The following is a 20,270-nucleotide window of genomic DNA, read 5'->3' as shown; positions in this document are numbered from 1 at the left end:
GTTGATTACCTCCACTTCGTTCCCAAATTTTGCATCGCCCTCCGATGATCACAACTCCAACTCCTATAGCAACGTAGACGGCAGAACATAGGCAATTGTCTTGCTCCAATCCTTTTCCCAGCCGCTTGAGCAATTGTGCAACGGCCTATCACATTTAGGAGATTGGCTAGCCTCTTTTGAGGTGTTCAGAACATGCTTGGGTCAGACTGATAGAGAGCTCTGTAGTAATCATCGGCTTCCCCGCCTTGCTTGACTCATGCCAAACCCTTGAGGGCTCCTATGCACCTCGTCGTCGAAGAATGAAATTGACCTCCTTTGAGGAGGTGCATCTGGCGATCGAGCAGTGCCGGCATCTGGGCGTTTGCCAAACATTGTCTGGGCTGCTACTGCTTGCGGCCGTTAAAGGCTTCATAAATCTGAGAACTTGCCAGCTCTGAATCCGAGCCCCACGTATGCCAGATATCCGGCTGCATGCCCTTAGGAGTCCTATCTGGTGTCTTGAGCCCAGGAATGTTATTCAATTCATCAGAGAATGTTTCTTTCGAGGATGAAAAAGGCCCAACAAGGATGATGGAGGATGTTTCTCTGCAGAATGAAAAAGGCCCAACAAGGATGATGCTCGAGGAAGCTTAGGTCCAAAAGTCGTGTGAGGGAGGCACAAACGAGCGATCTTTGAGTCAGGGGATCAGATTGGGGGGACGGGAAAGGGAAAGCATTCAATTGTAGAATGCAAAATTAACGGCACACACTATAACTTTGTACCTTGGAGTATTTCCTTAAGTTTTTTGTCATATGGCATATTGATTGACCATGTGTTCAACATGATAATATTTTTGTCCTAACACACAATATCAACTTTGTACCTTGGAGTGTTTCCACAAGGATATGCTCATATGATATATTGATTGATCTTCTCTTAGATATTATAATGTTATTCTATAATTTTAAGTTTTCTGTCTCTTAACTTTGTATTTTCTTTGGGTTTAGGACATGCTGTATGTATTGACGTGGCAATAAAGGAACATTCCAAGGAATTGAAGAAGTTATTTGGCTATATTCAAAGAGAAGTACTCTTACTCGTCGCACATATAGACAAGACAACAATTCAAAAAATTGGATACGATGATGTATTCAAAGAAGATGTGATGCAAAGAGTAAACAAAGTCGAAGATGTGTCAAAGATACGAGATCAAGTAAAAGACATGAGATATGTAACCTGGTTAGATGAGTTGGAAAAGCATGTCACGACCATCATAGGAAATATTACATACCATGCACAATATGTAGATGAATTATTATCTTCGAATAAGAGATGTTTGGTTGGAAAAGCATGTGGGGACAAAGGAAAAGCCAATAGTGACAAGATACTGTCCTATCTTGTCAGACCATGCTCTAGGTGCTTGCTTCAAGCCATACAAGGCCTTCTTCAACCTGCAAACAAACTCAGGATGAACAGCATGAACATAACCTGGTGGCTGCTCCATAAAGACCTCTTCTTGCAAATCACCATGCAAGAAGGCATTCTTTACATCCATCTGATGTAAAGACCATCCCTTTGATGCAACCATAGCAATGACTGCTCTTACAGTTGCCATCCTTGCAACCGGGCTGAATGTTCCTTCATAATCAATGCCATATGTCTGTGCATACCCCTTGATAACTAATCTTGCCTTGTATCTGTTCACAAAACCATTTGCATTGTGCTTCGCTTTATAAACCCACTTATAGCCAATTGCATTCTTGTCTTTAGGCAAAGGCACCAATTCCCATGTAGCATTTGCTTCCAAGGCATCCATTTCTTCATCCATGGCTTTCTCCTATTTTTCTTTTTCCATCATTTCAAAACTCTATCAAACCTAAAAAACAAGCTTCGATCAAATCTGTGCGTGATAGCTAAGAAGAAGATTGATGCGAATGCAACTCGAGCAATATGCACATGCCACAATAGAGACATGGAACGAGGTTTCTACGAAAGAAACGGAGATTACTGTTGCGAATTTTTCTATAGTGCAACCTACACTACCTGGCTACAAGAACATGCATATGAGATATATAGGGATAAAACATTGGTGCTGGCTCTGAAGGGCAACTGTTCCTAGCAAAAATAAGAGTTTTAGCCATCAATCCGATTACTTACTATGTACCAAAAGTTTTAAAGGCAACGCAGGGAAAAGGCAGTCTGCTTTCATGAAGGAATCGATAATGCAAGTAAAACATAGCGTGCTAGTTTGGCTGATCGTTATGTCTATAAGTCCAACACATTGTGTTTTCACACCATATTTCAATGGAGGCACATTATACAAGTTTTTCCAAGAAAGTAGAAAAAAGATTCATGCATTGCGAATCTAGTTTAGATGCAAAGCAAAAGCCTTCAAATAACATAGAATAGGTTGTGACTCTAGTACTAGAGCTTTGTTTTGCTCTTTGTTTTGGCCTTCAAACCTTGCACAAACGAGGTTGGATCCATAATGATTTGCACAGTGGAAATGTTATATTGGACTATGCATCTGGTAAGTGAGTGCGGATTGGATTTGTGACTGGGGACGTGCTACATATATGATAAACTCAAAGGAGAACCTGCTAGCTAGGCATTCTTGTGAGATAGATAATGAATACAACAATAGAATACAAGTCGAAAGAGAGACACTTACCAAAATGGGTTGGCTAGCTCCTGAGCTATACGATGGTACTACAAAAAGATCTTGGACACCCGCATCTGATACTTTCTCTCTAGGTTGGATATTCTTAGAGCTTTGTAAGATCATCTTTTATATAGTGAACTATGTATCCAGTTTACAGATTTTCACAGACCAAGCATAGTGGTCAACAAATGTTAAACTAGTCAAGTACATTTCCACAAGCATGTTTAAACAAGATCCAAAAGACCGTGTATCACTGGATAGTTCATGTAATATATTTTCATTAAGGAGAATCAACCCTAATATATGTATGCCACCACTGAGAAGAGATGGGATACAATGTTATCCCAAATTAGTTTAATGATATAATAAAGCCAATTCAAATAATATAAACTCAGCATTTATATTCTTGGTACCCAGGGAAGGGCCCGTTCCCTCGAATTATAATTCTTTAGGGAGGGAAGCGCGCGCCTGTCTCGAGCTCCTCACTTCAAGTCTATGTAATCGTTTTCCAAATAGGCACCTTCTCCTTCTCCTTCTCCTTCTCAACTTAGTACTTGCTTCATAACTAGGTATTTTCCTTGAACTTTCTTTTTCAAAATTTTACCAAAAATGAAGATGAATTGGATTGGTTGTGCGGAAAAGAGGGTGGAGAGATGATGACTTGAAAGCGAGAGAGAGAGAGAGAGAGAGAGAGAGAGAAGGGGGGGGGGGGGAGGGAGGGAGGGAGGGAGAGAGTCTAAAAATATGGAGGATTTGTAGAGAATAAAATAGCAAATGGATCATAAAATAAATCATGATTTTTTGAAAATTTGGCTTCTTCCTAATGGCAAATTTCCTCTTGATGCCTGTCGAAGAAAATAGCAAATGGATCATAAAATAAATCATGATTTTTTGAAAATAAAAAATGGCCATTTTTGGCTGCTTCCTAATGGCCGATTTCCTCTTGATGCCTGTAGTAGCCAATAGTTTATCGAATCGTTTAAAGAAACTTGCATGTCCAAACTGACGGAGTGCCTTTGGCTCAGGGGTAACGTTTGTGTTATAATCGACGATTAGGATAGAATGTCTGAGCTCCTCTCCTCCCGAGAGGTTGCCAAAGGAGCACAAGGTATTTGTAAAAGAGATCATAGAAACCCACATCATACAGATGGTAGAAGCAGTTGTAATCGCAATCAATTCCGTTCACAATAGTACGTTTATAGCTCCGTTTGTGCGAAGACGGATCGCAGAGATTGATCGAGGCGTAGATGATGTTACAAGGCATGTGGAGGTAAGAGACATATATTGAATTTCAGACTTTAAAATCTAGGGTATTCTCTTAAGTTTTCTTTGTATCGTAATTGTAGGTGAGGCCGTAATGGGAACCTCTCATCAAAGATCGAATGAAGCAAGTCTTCCAAGAACTATATTGCGATGCGTGGAAGACAAGAATGGGAGATAGTGAAGAACAAAAACGGGAACCCTGAAGCGGAAATACAATCATCAATGACAATTACATAGCAAATGATTTTGAAACTTCTTTGCCGCGCTGAGTCGCGCAAGCTATATTTCTTTGGTAATCTCCTTCAACGTATCCGAACAGGTCGAAGCAATACATCTATCCAATGCAACCATAGATCAATAGTATGCGATATTTGTTGTATGTTAAAGCAAGAGCTTTGTTTTAGAATATGTGTCCTAAACTTCTTGGAAAAGATAAGCAACTTCCAATATCCTGAACTAGGCAGGGTTCACAACTCTCTGTTGTGCAATAGGCCTTTACATCAGGTAAAAGTGGCGAGTGATAAAGCCATGGGTCACTTTTATCTAACTCAAAGGCCGACTCATGGCCTCTACCAATCACTTGGGTTCATTAACAAATATGTAAGATAGCCTGTGCAATCAATACAAGGGTTTTATTTTCTTATGGAGTGCCAAAACGTATTTTAGGCCTAACTTTAAGAGAATTGAGAGAGCTTTGAGAAGATTCTTGCCAATATTTTGAACATGGTTATTGACATGAAGGAACAATCCCTCTACATAAAGTTAGTCGTACTCTAGTATAACATGTTTGGTGTGTGCATTAAACTATACATGTCATTAGATATCCATAATGATATCCTTTCTATAAAAAGATAACCCTACTTTGCTTGACCCTACCCCACCTTCCTTACCCCTTAAACCTCTCCTATATGTAGAAACACCATGGGGGCCCACCACTTGAAATATCATGTGCATTCAAGGGTTTAAATAAACACCTCTTATCTATAACTTACAAGGTTTAAAGTTACCCCTTTTTCTAGACATTTTATGATTTTTAAAACACCCCAATAAAAAATCCCTTTCGTAAAAGTATTTAAAAATTTCATGATTCTTTTGCGATTCAAAAACCTGTTCTATTGTGTACCCACATGCTAAATTTATGTTATGAAAATACCATCTCAAGAAAATACCCTAGCTATAAGCTTGTGCTCTACCTTACCTAACCTTATGTAATGACAATGTCATACTTGTGCTCTATACCATAATTATGGTATTCATTTTTGTGAAACGAAAGATTGCAGTTCAATGAAAAAGTCTTTTAAGTCTTCAAAGCTAACTCACCAATAGTAAAGTGATCTAAGAATCTAAAATAACTTATAATCTTACATGTGAACATATAAATTAAATGGCAACTTTATCATTTTACACGAGTGTGTATGAAAGAATTTGAATGGCAAGTTTGGGATGTATATTATAGAGGTGTACTCATGTTACACATTATCATGAGTCACATTATAGGCATGTGCAAGAACCTTTAGTAAAAAATCTAAGTCTTAATCATGGATCAACATTCATGAAGTCTTTGTATGAAACTTAATTTCTAAGAAAAAGTTTAATTCCAAATATATACAGTAGTAGCACTGTTAGCAACCATTGTATTACATTCATCTTATTCTTTCATGAGAAGAGAAGATGAGGGATTGACATCATTTTGGTCCCAACAAAGTTGCCACACCTCTTTTGGCTTTGCTACTGATTAGCTCGTTACACAATTCCCTTTTCTCTTTCCCCCCTTGCCATAATCTTATGATGGGTGGTTAATAGTTTCAACTGACAACATCTAGTAAGACATATTTCATACCCTTTGTGACCAAGGACAAGAGGCTTATCAACGAAGTTAGGGGCTTCCCAAAGCCTTCCTACATTTTCACAAATCAAGAAGTCCATTTCACAACCTAGTCTGAGCCGTTTACCTCGACGCAAGCATTGTTCTTCTCCAACATCTTAGAAAACAAAGGCTCATTGTAATCTTTCTAAGCACAATACAATGGATCTTTTGAGAGGAAACATTATGTTGACGCCAAGTTGTGAGTAACAAAGAAATCTTTACTCAATTTATACGACTGCATGATATCATCACAAAAATACTCCTAAAATTAGATTATCACCGCACATATCTATTGGTAACAAACAATAAAAGGTCAAAATTTAGTGTTTCCAACTGAGGATCAATTATTCAAAACTATAAAATACTTCCAAACCTAGATAAATATGGGGCCAATAGCTTCATGATGCATATTCAATATGTTGCATGTACACAGTTTTGTACAAATTTGGGCAAGTTAAATAAGAAAAGGCACATTAAAGAACATGGCCAATTTTCCAAAAACCCTCAGCTATTTGTAGATCATCCCATCAACACATGAATAGCCCTTCCATCAATGCCTATCCTTTCCTTTATGTTAAACAGGAGTCACACCAAGCTAGCAATTTAACATGAGAACCATTAATGTGACGCTCGAAGAAAGGGGGGGATGTGACACCTCAAGAAAAATGCTAAGCTTTGTATGACCAATATCGCTAAAATAGCGAAGGGATCGCTCTAACAGAATACTAACCAACAGTAGTCCTTTACAAACATTTAAGTTAATACTCTTTTGTACGAGTTTCTCATCTCCTGAAACTTCAACTACATACCTTGTTCTGCATGCTTGAGACCTACTCAAAATGGTTAAGGCTGTTATCCAAAGGCTAGCTGCTTTGATTCAGCAACACCCAGCATTGAAACAATCTTAGAAGCCCCATGCAGATGGACTACTTACGTGTGCAAGGTTCAGTCAGATCATAGCCAAAAGACACCATAGTATGCAAATCAATATTCAGGAAACTTGATAGAAGGATGTGCAATAGCTCTTCCAGCTGTAACTCAAAAGCAAGGAATGAACAAAAAATATTTATTACTGGATCTCAACTTTCTGTTCCAAAGCATATTTTTTCTTGTACTCCTCCAGTACCTCATCGTTTGTGCTGCAGATAAACACGTAACATAACCTCTGGGAGTTATTTCCAACATGAAGAGAAACCATATGAATATATTATTATTATGACACACACCAAAAGAAACCCTATGAATATATTATTATTACTGAATGTAAAACTTCAATGTTATACAAAAAAAACCTCGACCTCCTTCATGAAACCCCTCCAATTTCTGGACTTCACACTAACCACACACAATATTGTAGCTGTCACCTTCATGAAACCCCTCCAATTTCTGGACTTCACACTAACTACACACAATATTGTAGCTGTCAATAGACATATCTTCAAAGGCCATAGATAGGCCTCCTTGAGCACAATTCTGAGTTAATGCCCAGCATGAAAAACCATCCACTGAATAAACAAAAGGACAAAGAAAAGTGATGAATTGTAGCTGCGCTAAAGACACTGGAGCTCTTGACACAACAATACCTCCCCGTGACTTTCTTTCCCACTTTATAGCCATTGTTTACATGCTTTGATTTCTATTATCTTTTTTAGCAACTGCTTTTATTGATTCAGCCCATGGTTGAACAAGTTTCCATGCCCATAAGGACTCATGTTACAGGTAACAGTGGTGAATCGGAGCTGCCACCACTGCACCAGGGAGGTCCAGATCTATAGCAAGAGTCTTCATCAAGGGGCTGCCTACACAGCAGCAAGGGAAGTCGGAATCAAGGGAAGCTTCTGCCTCACCAGGGAGGTCTGTTCGCCGGGTACCAGTACGAGGCCCACACAAGTTCTAGGAAAGCAACGCAGGCTGAGGGTTTTGAATGTGCCATGGGGAGGAAGGAGACCAGTTTTGGGGAGCCATTGGGGTCCACATTTATTCAGCACCCTGCTGATAGAGGGCGGTACATTGTGCTCATCTTTTGTATATGGTTTGGTCCACATTGGACAAATATATATTGCTGTTTCTACATCTCTCTCTAGCACAGTTCATTTCCTGTGTACACATGTATATTAGTACACATCACGGAAATAAGTGAGATTTGACGACACTGTGATTCCTGGGCACTATCATGTTTATCTATCTTCTGCTGCATGGAGCGTTGGCCTTTGCAAGCAACCTCCATGACCCTCTCTTTTCTATCAAAAAAGGGGGGACAGGAATAGCTGCACTCAAGACACTGAGCTTTGTACACAAAATAACCCTCCTAATGGCTTTCTTTCCCACATATGCTTTGATTCCTATTATCTTCTTTAGCACCTGCTACACTTCATTCAGCCCATGGTTGGACAAGTTTCCATGTCCACAAGTGACTCATGGTTACAGATTCTTTTTATTTTTTATTTCTTTTGCAAAATGGTTACAGAATTACGAATCCAAATTCCAACCTAAAGAATCAGTTAATTTTCAAGTCATATACCTAGCACACAAATAGCAAGTTTCTTTTTGAGAGAAAGAATGTGCCAAAAAGGGAGGAAGGGGAAGAGGGGGGGCATTCTTCTTTTAGAAATGGTCATTCAAAAATTGTAGCTGCACTAAAGACACTGAATCTTTTGACACAACAATAACAATTACTAAGATTTGCATGTCATACAGCTAGCACATAAATAGCCACTTGGCTTTTTGCCAAATAGAGTGAAAAGGGGGGGGGGGCAGGGGCCCTCTTGTTTTAGAAATGGTTGTTCAGGAACATGTCCTGCCATGCTTTCTAGCCATTTGCACCCAAAGGACTCCTCACTCTTCCCACAACCAGGCTCAGAGACCCAACTTCAACAATCATACCTGCCCGCTTTCATCAGGTTTCTTTTATTCATCAACATGACTAAGCTAGGTTGAGTTTTAAACCCCGACAAGTTCTTGTATCTGCTCTTTTCTTTCTTCCCTCTATTTTTGCACTCATACAAGCAGGTCCCACACAGAATGATGGAGGATTAAAGTACAAAGACCTTCACCAGCAAATGGTACATAACCAGCAATATAAGCAACAAGAGCTCTTTCCACTGAGGGACTAAAATGCTGCATAGTTTGAAGGAAACAAGGGCTTTCCTTGCTGCTCATTGCATTGACACATTGAGTAAATTACACAGCAACATTTCATTTAAAGATTTCAAAGGAGAAGAACATTCAGATCTAGACGACTGTGCATGTACACAATATGAATTCTATAGACTTATATAGTTTTCATTAATGATATCCTCATTTACAGCAAGAGTAGACAATAGCATTCTGCACATGTCAGGCAGATATCTTGGGCAGATAGTTGAGAGATCGCCCTGCAACCTTCAAGTTACATGTGTGAGGAAATAGCCATAGCCACATAACGACATCCATCCCAGAGGATTCTGCTCACAGTGGGAAAATTGCAAATGGGCGCTACCTTGTGAAGCAGAGTGTCTTAACTGTAGGGCATATAACTTTTATCCAAGCTTATGTTGGAAAGGTCACCTCCCCATCTGTAAGCCCCCATATGAGGAGAGCATGGGGGGGGTGAACCTAGGGTTTGAGGGAGTGCCACACGGGCAGCATCCTGGCTGCCATGTGGGTGCTAGTCAGACAACAAAGAGTAAATTACCTGGAGACATCAGCATGGCTGCATCAGAAGACACCTTTGTGAAAGGGAGATGGCGGGGACAGGATGTCTTGGATCTGCCCTGGCAGAAAGGATCTGATGAGGAGCATGATTGTGCGGTGATCCAGAAGAAGAGGCGCTTGCATGACGGGGTCCTTGGCAAGGTATATGGGCAGGTTTATGGCCTGCAAGCAGGGCTGGCAGGTGGCGGGGTAAGCAGTCCTAAGGGGATGGGCCCTGCATGGAACAAAGGACCAGCAGATGGCCCTAAATAGGGCTGGATAGGCAGCCAACCAGCCAACCAACTGGTCAGTTGGTTAGGGTTGCTACAGACCAGCCAGTCAGCCCAATTAGGGCTGGCTGGTCGGTCGGTTCAAGGGACATTGAGCCCTATAAAAGAAGAGGCCCTGGGCCTCATTTCATATCCAACATTCAGCAAGAAAAGGAGCAGACAGGAGCAGCCAGAAGCCACTCCCTTGGGCCTCACACTGAGGGTGAAGGAGAGTGGAAGGTGTGCTGCAGACTGAGTTCCCTAGAGGCTGGACCTTGGCTGTCTTCTAGAGCAGCAAGGTGTTGTGATCATCATATTCTCTGGAGCAGCCCTCTGACAGCAGACAGGAGCAGCAAGAAGGCAAGCCTTGGGCCTATCCATAGGAGGTGAAGGTGACCCTGAAGGAGTTGCAGACTGAGCTTGAGTGGCAGCCCACCTAGACTGGTTTCCAGACAGCAAGGTGGAGAGGATCGTTCTGGACGGAAAGTCTACAGAAGCTCAAGGTGGAGCACGCGGGCTCGAGTCTACAGATAGCCCTAAGCCAGCAGATAGGAGAAGTACCTTGTGGTAAGATCAGAGGACCACACCATTGGTGGGACTTTGGATCTATCTCTTTTGTATTGTGTCCATAGCTTCGGATGGAAATATATTATGGTTTCTCTATCTAGCTGGTTCATTGTGTATTGATGAGTCTGCACATCTATTTTATGCACATAAGTTAAGAAGTTAGTGATTCCACACCCCACACCACAGTGTGTGAGCTCTTGGGCTATTCTATCAATCTTCTGCTGTGCATACCCTCTGTTGGGTCATTTCTAACAGCCTAGTGCTCGCTGCCAGAAGACTAAGCCATCGATCTTTATCCATGCTCTTTAGCATCTCTTTTGATACCCCTACTCTATTTGTAGGATAGAAAAGATTTATAGGCACAAAAGAGTCTTGTCGACAAACTGCTTTAAATGGCGAAATCTTTATGGATGATGCCAAACAAACTCTCCTAATAGCAACAACTCAACCCAATTCTTTTGCTTTTCATCCACATGCATTCTTAACATATCCTCAAGTACTCTTTCCGTCTTTCCGTCATGTTGAGTTCTCATTCATAATTGGGTTCCTATCGCCTTAAATGTCGCTTGCCAATATTTAGATGTGAACTTGGAGTCTTTGGCAATCCATGCAATCTAAAGATTTCCTTCATAAAACTTCAAGATTCCCATATGTTTCCTTCATGGGAATAAAATAAGCCATATTCGTTAGCCTATCTACAACTACGTAGATCGTGTTGTAACCACATCTTGCAATATGTAATACCGGAGAGGGAATGGCAATAAAATAAGCCATCTTTGTTAACGTATCTACAACTAAATAGATTGTGTCGTCAACCACCTCTTGCAGTAGGTAAGCTGATACTGAAATTCATCAAAATTGATTCCCATTCCCTATCTGGTATATCTAAAAGCTCGTCCCTTAGAAATGGCGTATGAACCTCCTCTAATATGAACACAAGCCAAGAAAACTACGGACTTCATGTAGGTTCTTCAATGGAGGCCAATTCTTGATTGCCTCTATCTTGGCAGGGTCCACCCCTACTCCATCCCGTGAGATGATGTGTACCAAGAAATGGATCTCTGGCATGAAGAACTCACTCAGCTTGTGTCTCCTGAGCTCTGCAAATACAACTGCCAAATGTTGCCTATGCTCCTCTTCATCTTTCGAGTGCACAATAATATCATCAAAGAATGTGGTGCCATCTAGTGCTACCTTGGATGGACCTATGTACTAGGATGGTTTGTTTGTGCAGGACCGGACCTAAAGGAGCACGAGCCACTGGTTGAAAAGCCAAGAGCCGGATTCAACACCAAATTGTTCTAGAGGGTTTCTTCGTGGGAGCTACTAGGGCAGCTTCATTGACGCGCTAGTATTGAGCCGAGAAGTGTTGGTGAGAGAGGGTGTTGGAAAGGTCACCTCCCTACAACTAAATAGATTGTGTTGTCAACCACCTCTTGCAGTAGGTAAGCTGATACTGAAATTCATCAAAATTGATTCCCATTCCCTATCTGGTATATCTAAAAGCTCGTCCCTTAGAAATGGCATATGAACCTCCTGTAATATGAACACAAGCCAAGAAAACTACGGACTTCATGTAGGTTCTTCAATGGAGGCCAATTCTTGATTGCCTCTATCTTGGCAGGGTCCACCCCTACTCCATCCTGTGAGATGATGTGTACCAAGAAATGGATCTCTGGCATGAAGAACTCACTCAGCTTGTGCCTCCTAAGCTCTGCAAATAAAACTGCCAAATGTTGCCTATGCTCCTCTTCATCTTTCGAGTGCACAATAATATCATCAAAGAATGTGGTGCCATCTAGTGCTACCTTGGATGGACCCATGTACTAGGATGGTTTGTTTGTGCAGGACCGGACCTAAAGGAGCACGAGCCACTGGTTGAAAAGCCAAGAGCCGGATTCAACACCAAATTGTTCTAGAGGGTTTCTTCGTGGGAGCTACTAGGGCAGCTTCATTGACGCGCTAGTATTGAGCCGAGAAGTGTTGGTGAGAGAGGGTGTTGGAAAGGTCACCTCCCTATCTGTAAGCCCCAAATAAGGAGAGCCTGGGGGAGGGAGACCTAACGAATATGCCCAGAGAGCGTGGGGGAGGGAGACCTAGGGCATATGCCTAGAGAAGAGAGAAGAAAGGACAATGGTACCTGGCTGCTAGGCAAGATCTACAAGAGTAGAGGGAAGAGCAGTACGGACCCAAGAGCAAAGGTGATGAGCTGGTGACGACATCAGCCAGGTATATGCACCTGTACGGAGGCTGGAGAATGCCTATAGAGCTGGATCAGCAGATCCGGGACACATGGCGGGATGAGCAGGCTGGAGAGGCGTGTGGGTGGAGCAGGTTTTGGGCCTGTTCCATGACCTTGGATTAGGGCATCTACTAGACCAGGTGGTGCAGCAAAGGGAGGGGCTGCAAGAGGGCAGCACCCTGCCCTTAAATAGGAGTTGGCTATATTATGGCCCTGCTGGTCGGTCAGTTTTGGAGCCCCCTTGGGGCCTATAAAAGGGGCCCCTTGGCAGGGCATTTCACATCCAGCAAAGCCAGCAGTTTGGGGAGCAGCAGGAGCAGCAGAAAACTTACCCTCGGGCCTACATCTAGGAGGCAGAGGAGTCCAGCAGACTGAGCTCATCTAGGGCTGGAGCCTAGGTTGTCTTCTAGGGCAGTAAAGTGCTGAGGTCTTTGGATGGAGAGTCTACATACGCTCGAGGTGGAGCACGCAGGCTAAGTGATGTAGAGATATCGGGCAGATAGTAGAAGTACCTTGAGGTAAGATCAGAGGACCACATCCTGGTGGGACTCTAGATCTATCTTTTGTATTGTGTCCATAGCTTTGGATGGAAATATATTGTTTTGGTGGTTTCTATATCTGGCTGTATCATTGTCTATTTACTAGTCTGCACATCTATTTGAAGCACATTAAGTTAAGAAGGTTGTGATTCCACTCACCACACACACTGTGTGAGCTCCTAGGCTATTCTATCAGTCTTCAAATGTGTGTAACCTCTGTTTGTTGATTTCTAACAGTAAATGCCAACCGCTAACCACAAAATGCAAACAAAAAGAAGCGCTCAAAAAGTAAAACTCAATTCGAGACTAGGGACCAAAACTCAGTCCAAGGAATAGACAACATCTATGTACGTATAGATATAAACTTCCCTGACTAATATCCTGGTCGAAGCGTCCAGCTAAACCCATAAAATCTTGGAAACAAAACTGGTTTCGAAATTAAACAAGTTAATCGCTAGAGAACCATAGGTGTAAATTGTTGGTTAAAAAGTAGGCCTCCAAACTCGGAATAGGTCGTAACCATGTACTGTCACCAATTGGTATTTCTTCCAAGAAATAAAGAAATAAAGAGGAGTTTATCAAACTGACTACAGTCAAAGAAAGTTGACTTAGCTTAACTAGAAAAAGTTTTATTATTTTTACTTGTGTTGGAATTTGTTTGTGCCATGTGTAGGACCTAAAAGAGTGCAAAAAGGACCCAAGAGTGGGAAGAAAAGTGTAAAACGCAGGTCCCACAAACCTCAAAAAGTAAAGACAAGGGGGCGCCTCATTAAAAGGAGGGCCCACAAGATTAAAAGGCGCCTAAAAGCTCCAGAGCACCAGATTTAGAAGGAAAAAGACTAAAAGCTTGGCTTTTTGTAAAAGTAGCTTTTAGAAAGCAGGCCCTAGCTTTTTGCTAGGCCTAGTCTATAAAAGAAAGGCCCCTGGCCTCCCAGATTCATTCAACATTGTACTTAGACTTATGCTCTTTCATGAGCCAATTGTACAAAGATTGTTCTATTGCAATAAAGACCTTCCGGGGGGTCCAAGCCCTAGTGTGGTGTCTTGTATTCTTTCTCTCCCACCCTCCTTTTTCTATTGCTGCGATTCACTTCTACTCCTCCCAGGCTGAGTTGGGATTCATTCCAGCATCATATCTTCGACTCTTTGACACATACAAGTGCCCGGAAAGAGTGCAGCTGCAGCGATCCAGTTCCCAGCTCTTCTGGAAGATCATCTACTTGCTGCGATTAGGGCTTCCAGCCCAACCTGGTGCCCCGAGATGCTGCGAATTGACTCCAAAGCACCAAGACCTGCTGCGAATTGATTCCAAGGAGCTGAACATTGCTGTGATTTGGTCTAAGGGTGCCCAGGATCCTCTACAAGCTATTCCAAGGAGTAGAGCCATATTGTGATTTGTTCCAAAAGCTTTGTGTGTTGCAAACTGCTCAAAAGTGTCATAATAGCAGTGATTTTCTTGCTAGAGTTTTTCAAGTATCTTGAGGTTTGGTTAAAGTGGTATCAGAGCCCGGTTTTCCACTTTCCTTGGTGGAAACGGTCCAAGGCTAGCACGCAGCTGTGAATCAAGGTGAGGCACACCTGTTTTTGTATTAGTTCGAATGCTGGAGGGTGAGATGCACAGACGGTGACATTATTCTTGCTCGAGAAGGTGGGGCGCTCCTGTTTGTGAACTAGCACACATCCAAGAAGGTAGGGCAGGTAGGGCACTCCTGTTTGGGGGGTCGGCACTAGGAGCTGAGGCGCGTCTTTCAGGAGGCACAAATTTGTCTTGGCTAGATGTCTATTCTCTCTCTATCGCCCTATCTCTTGGGGCTATTTTCTTCTCTTCTCTATGATCTATCAAGTGGGAAAGACCTTCATCCTGTCGTCATCCTTGCTGATGTGCTTCCAATCTCTTGCTTAGAATTCTTGCAGCAAAAAGCACTTGCTTTTTACGAAAAGCATCTGCTTTTCTTTTAAAAAAAGCAACCGCTTTTTGTGCATACACGGCCTTCTTTTCTCCAAAGCGGCATAAAAGAAGCAATAAAAGCAGCAAAACGCAACGAAAAGCTATTTTGTTTTTCTCATCATGGACGTGGCCTCTCAACCCTCACAAGTATAAGCGCCTAGAAAAGATTGCGAGATGCAGGGGAGAAGGTCCCAGGATAAGGATTCCTATAGAGAACTATTGGCTGAATTGGCAAAGCAAGAGATAACCACTTCCTAGTTGAAACTTGTCCTTGGACAAAGTGGCTTTAGAGATGTTATGGGACATCTAAAGATAAGTATTTATTTCATGTTTATTAAGCTTGCCTTATTCTGACTTAAAGATCTAACCCTTGAATCTTATTACGAGGAAAGAAGTGTGTTGTTTCAAGAATAAAAAACAAGCACACAAGATTGCTTATACATATATATGTGGTCCTAAAGTATTCCTTGATGGGACAAGCTAGTTATTCTGAGTTATATTTCAATTTTGGAGGATTCCAAGTTATTATACATAAGTGATATAGTCTCTATTATGGAACCAGTTTTTTGTGACTTATGTGGTCAAGGCTATGTTTGTTTGGTCTCATCAAACTTTTGTATACATAGTACCAGGACAAAAGAATCTCAAAGTTATTACATCCAGTTTTTGAGCAGCTTATGCCAAAGAGGAAAAGTGTCAGAGACTACTTGTATATCTTTTATGGATTGAAAAGTTAGATTCATGACAGATTCAAGATCAAACCCTATTTGAGGGTAGTATGTTCAAAGTTGGCAAGTTGATAGTCATGCACCTGATTTTATGATCTTCAATTAGGGAATTGAGTTACAATAGCTACTCATGATCATCAGTTATGTTCTTATGGATGATGAGATGATCAAGTATCCGATCCTTTATGGCAGAATTCCATGTGGTCATTATTGACCAAGTATTTCAGTTTCAAGTTATATTATCTCAGTTCCAGAGGAGTTTCAGTTATATATTCAGTTTTGTTGTTTTCTTGTTAAGGAGCAAAGGTCTGCTGGTTTGGAGGCATAGGGCAGGAGGCAGCCCTTATTGGCTGCACGGCAGCCTCTTGTAGGGCTGCAGGCAGTGGCAGCCTGGCCGGGGTGGTTGGGCAGTAGAGGCTCCCCTTGGGCTGCCTTTGAGCCCCTTATAGGGCATGGAGGAGAGCAGGCCAGTCAGCTCTCTAGGAACCTGGCAGTCAGCCCTTTTGGCAGGGCAGCAGCCCCATACATTGGGCCTTTCGGAGCCCTAGTTATAGGCCAGGGGGTCAGCCCCCTAGAGGCCTCTAGTCAGCTGTCTAGAGCAGGTGGGTCAACCTGCTTATGTCACCTGACCCAGGAGGTCTGGGGGCTATCTAAAGGCCCCTCCTCAGCCCTCACTTCATCATCAGCTGGAGCAGGTCTTCAAGCCCCGTTGTGCATCTTCCGGAGCAGGTTGTGGAGCAGTTCTTCCACATCAGTGAGCAGCTCCTTGTGGTGGTTGTTGAGCGGTTGTGTTCAGCTCTAGAGCAGAGCGTGTTGTGCAGAGGTTTTCCCTGCAGGTGCAAAGGGGCTTTTGCCAGAGATCACTTGCAGTTCTCTTTCTCTCTCTCTCTCTCTCTCTCCATTTCTGTTCATTTCCGATGCACTTCTCGAACCTTCTTGTAGTGCATGCAGCTCTTCGACAAACAAAGGTGTCTCAGATGTGCTCCGACTCTACCAGTTCAGAGAGCATGACAACACAGAGGATGAGCTTGGACCACTCATTTTGGAGAGACATGCATGCCGTTAACTGTCTTTCGACCTCACGTTCCTCCAGTCCATGATCTCATGGAACGATTGCCTGTTTAGCTGAGTACATGTGACTCCCTCACACTTGAGAGGTAAGTACTACATTATATTAATGAATAACAAATTAAGATCCATCATCCATACATATTATGTTAATATATAGGTTGCAAGAAATAACTCTGGAGTCTAGATATGTCATTTTCTCTCTCTTCACTATCTTTTATTTTTATGATACAATGCCAAGTCAATTATTGCTTGCATGTTTGTGAGCCAATCCATCCCAATCATCACAGTATACTTGTCCAAATCCAAAACTTGAAATTCAATTTTTGTTTTTCATAGAAAAGACTTCTATTGAGTATGAAAAAAACTCCAACAGAAAAGCTCATTGTAGAAATACATCATGCAAAGCATGAGAAACCAAACACCCTAAGAGGGCAAATTTATATTCACAAGGAACATGTCCCAATTGAAAATCAAGTAGGGAAACAATTGAAAATCAAGTAGGGAAAGGAAACAATGGCTACTTCCCGAATACTTAACTAGGAATTTTAGATTTTTTCCTTGGATATGACCTTTTACCCTAATCACATATCCTTGTGTGTGAGCTTTCCCACTAAGAACAGCAGCAAAGATATGCATAAAGAACCTCATACCTTCTATTATGTCTCCAACAGTTGCTGATTTTGGTTCAGCCTTTGGATGTTGTGCCTTGTTATTGCACTCAAATATTCTATGTCCCTATTCTCCACATCTAAAGCAAAGTCGTAGCTTTCTTGCTCACTCCACAAATCCCAAATCTAGGGGGAACCAGTAAACTTTTCCTTTGATACGTGACTTTTCTTTTGTTCATTAATCAATTGCTTATGCTACTGGGCCTGCTGCCCACCTGGCAGCCTTTGGACATGCTGCTGCAACCTGCTATACAGACCTGCTACTACTGTCGACCAGATGTTCTCTCTCTACCTCAGCTCTTCTTCTGGTCCTTTTCTTGCTGTGCACTGCAGCAGCTTTTTATCCTCAACCATGGCCCTGTGCCAACGACTGCTGCTTGTGTGGGTGGCCCATGTGGCTGCCCCAAATCATGAAGAAGGATGCCCACATGGCTTCCACTAATTTCTTCCTCTCCACTCCCCTCTTGTATGCTGCTTTGACACTTTGCACGAGCTCTGAATGGTGTTCTGAAGTTTCAGCCTTCTTTTGCAAAATGCAATGCCCACCCCCTACTTGTTCCTACTGACCTGGCCGACCGGCAGCCATGCTGTTCCTGCCCGCACAGGGCCTGTTGTCAATGCCCAGAGAGCTCAACGGGCTAGAGGCTTGCATAGTATTGTGGGTAGATGAATCAAGGATTGAGGTTGCCACGTGGGCAGCGAGATGGCTGCCACATGGGCTGCACATAGGATTCTTACTTCATGATATAAAGTCACCACATGGGCCACCCACCTAGAACAGTGGCTTGCATATGGCCATGGTTGAGGGCACAAAGCTGTTGTAGTGCGCAGCCAGAAAAGGACCAGCAGAAGGGCTGCGACAGAGAGGGAACATCCTGTTGACAGCAGCAACAGATGCACTGGAACCAGGTCTATACATCAGGTACAGCAATACAATGGGAAGTACAGTTCCTACTGCAGTAGATATAAAGTGTGCAACAGATCCAGTAACAGAAGCAGCCAACAAGGGCTGCAAGGGGCAAGCCTTATAGGCATGCAAAACCACAACAGATGGTCGGCAAAGACCAGTCTGTGGTTGGGAGAAGGTGGGGTCGAGCTAGGTGGCGGACTGGGTGGCCAGTCTGCCCTACCACTTGGCTGATTCAAGGGGCATTCAGCCCTATACAAGAAGCCCCTTGAGGGGATCCCTCATTGTGGGAGCTTTCAACGTATATTGCAAGATTACTCTCGAGATTAGCTGGACAAAGACTTCGCTAAGTTTGAGTTTCTGACCAACAGATGATCAAGGAGAGATGATCATGCCCATGGAGGATCGGTGGATGAAAGTGTTACTCTCGAGTTGATTGGAGGGATTACCAGTGGGAATTAACGCGAACCAGGCAAAAGGATTCCACTGTGCAGAATCAAGGGCCAAGGTGGGGATGGTGCCGGTCTTATGTCAAGTTGAAAAGGACCTAGGATATTTGGTACCTTGCAAGTTTGGTTGGTTTGTATCTTTTGAGGGATGACTGGATGGCTCCGTTGGTACCTTGAGATTTTGAAGACTCCTGATCATTCGCGACTTGGACTGAAAAATTGTAAGTGTTTTAGACTTGGTCCGGTCGCTCGTGATCGATGTGGAGAAGTTCCTAGAGATTTTGGAGGTGCAGGATACAGGACCGGATGATAAGGTCAAGGATTTCTTTATCATTGAGAGCTTCTGCAAAGGAGCTGATGGACAGAGTTCGTATCGAGCCACAGTGTGTCATTGAGAGGGCCTGTTGGAAATATCGGGTCAATGCCCCGCGTGTAACCCCCAAATCAGGGGAGCTTAGAGGCGACCTCGGCCCTTCTCTTTTGCACGGAGGAATGGTCAAAGAGACCATGCAAGCAGACAAACAAAGGTAACGGTTCGAAGGACATTACACCTGACCGAAAGGCCTTGGGCATTATGACTTTTTGAAAGGCAAAAGGGAGTAGGACAACTGATTGTGCTTCAAAGGTGATGCTAATGCCCAGGCAGTTGCCAGACTCACGGAAAAGCGGAATGCACATGCTTATTGGTCTTTCTCGGTCCTCTTTTATTGCATGGCTCAAAAGATAAGAAAGTTTCAAACTTACTAATGCCGTAGGCAATCGTTGAGGACTTTAAACTGGGTACGACATTTCCAAACCACCGAGAAGGTTCTCCCCGTCGCACATTCGGCAAATTTGGCAGCCTGGGGGTCGCATTCCAGCAGCGCTTGAGCTTTCATCTTGCTGCGAAGGGCTAGACAGCTCCAACAAATTAGGGAATGCACACAATCGACGTACAAAACCACCTCTCCATCTACAATACACCCTGAATCAAGATGGAGAATCGAAAGTACCTTCCTCTTCTTTCTTCTTCAGGCGCGCTTCCCTGGCGTCTGCTCCCAGTCCCATCTTCTCTCCCCCCTCTCTATAGACTGCCTGGAAATGACTCTTTCTTGTTCTTGCTCTCCCTATGTAATGTTTGTTTTGCCTTTACTACTGAAATTGAATTGAAAGTGCCACTAGCACGTGACCAAGATAGCTTGAACTCGAGACCCACCCACACTTTTTAGCTCCATCCTAGCATGACATCATACACACCTATATCGATCCTACCACGTAGAATGACATGTATCTGTTGTTGACCTCAAGACTATTAAATGTATGTTTAATGTGGCAAATGGAACAAATACAAGCCATCCTTGTTCATGAACTCGATCATCATCTAAAATGGATGGTTCCTCCCCTAGGTTGTCCTCTACATTTCCATTGTCCTTTTCTGGTCCTTATATAATGTTGCTTA

General features: G+C 42.8%; 1 protein-coding gene across 1 annotated transcript; it reads right to left on the bottom strand.

Annotated features, from left to right (window-relative positions):
• Positions 1–6,226: 6,226 nt before the first annotated feature.
• LOC147894000 (Cytochrome c oxidase biogenesis protein Cmc1-like protein) lies at positions 6,227–20,049 on the bottom strand. Its single transcript, XM_087386432.1, has 3 exons — positions 19,825–20,049; positions 19,577–19,724; positions 6,227–6,911 (listed from the first exon to the last, which is right to left on the bottom strand). Exons 1-3 carry the CDS (start codon positions 19,877–19,879, stop codon positions 6,842–6,844), a joined length of 273 nt encoding a protein of 90 aa, XP_087242558.1. The 5' UTR covers positions 19,880–20,049; the 3' UTR covers positions 6,227–6,841.
• Between the last annotated feature and the right edge of the window lie 221 nt (positions 20,050–20,270).

This window comes from Dipteris shenzhenensis, chromosome 15, assembly GCF_047967505.1.
Source record: "Dipteris shenzhenensis isolate YYH24624 ecotype China chromosome 15, Dip_SZ_1.0, whole genome shotgun sequence".
NCBI lineage: Eukaryota > Viridiplantae > Streptophyta > Polypodiopsida > Gleicheniales > Dipteridaceae > Dipteris > Dipteris shenzhenensis.
This window is presented reverse-complemented; position numbering and strand designations above follow the sequence as displayed.

What these genes read in the sequence shown, in the direction of transcription:
- LOC147894000 (XM_087386432.1), bottom strand. Translation starts at nt 19,879, where the DNA reads ATGGGACTGGGAGCAGACGCCAGGGAAGCGCGCCTGAAGAAGAAAGAA. An exon ending in GAAGAAGAAAGAAGAGGAAG is followed by an intron (nt 19,725 to 19,824) that starts GTACTTTCGATT and finishes GGAGCTGTCTAG; the next exon opens with CCCTTCGCAGCAAGATGAAA. An exon ending in AACGATTGCCTACGGCATTA is followed by an intron (nt 6,912 to 19,576) that starts GTAAGTTTGAAA and finishes GTTTATCTGCAG; the next exon opens with CACAAACGATGAGGTACTGG.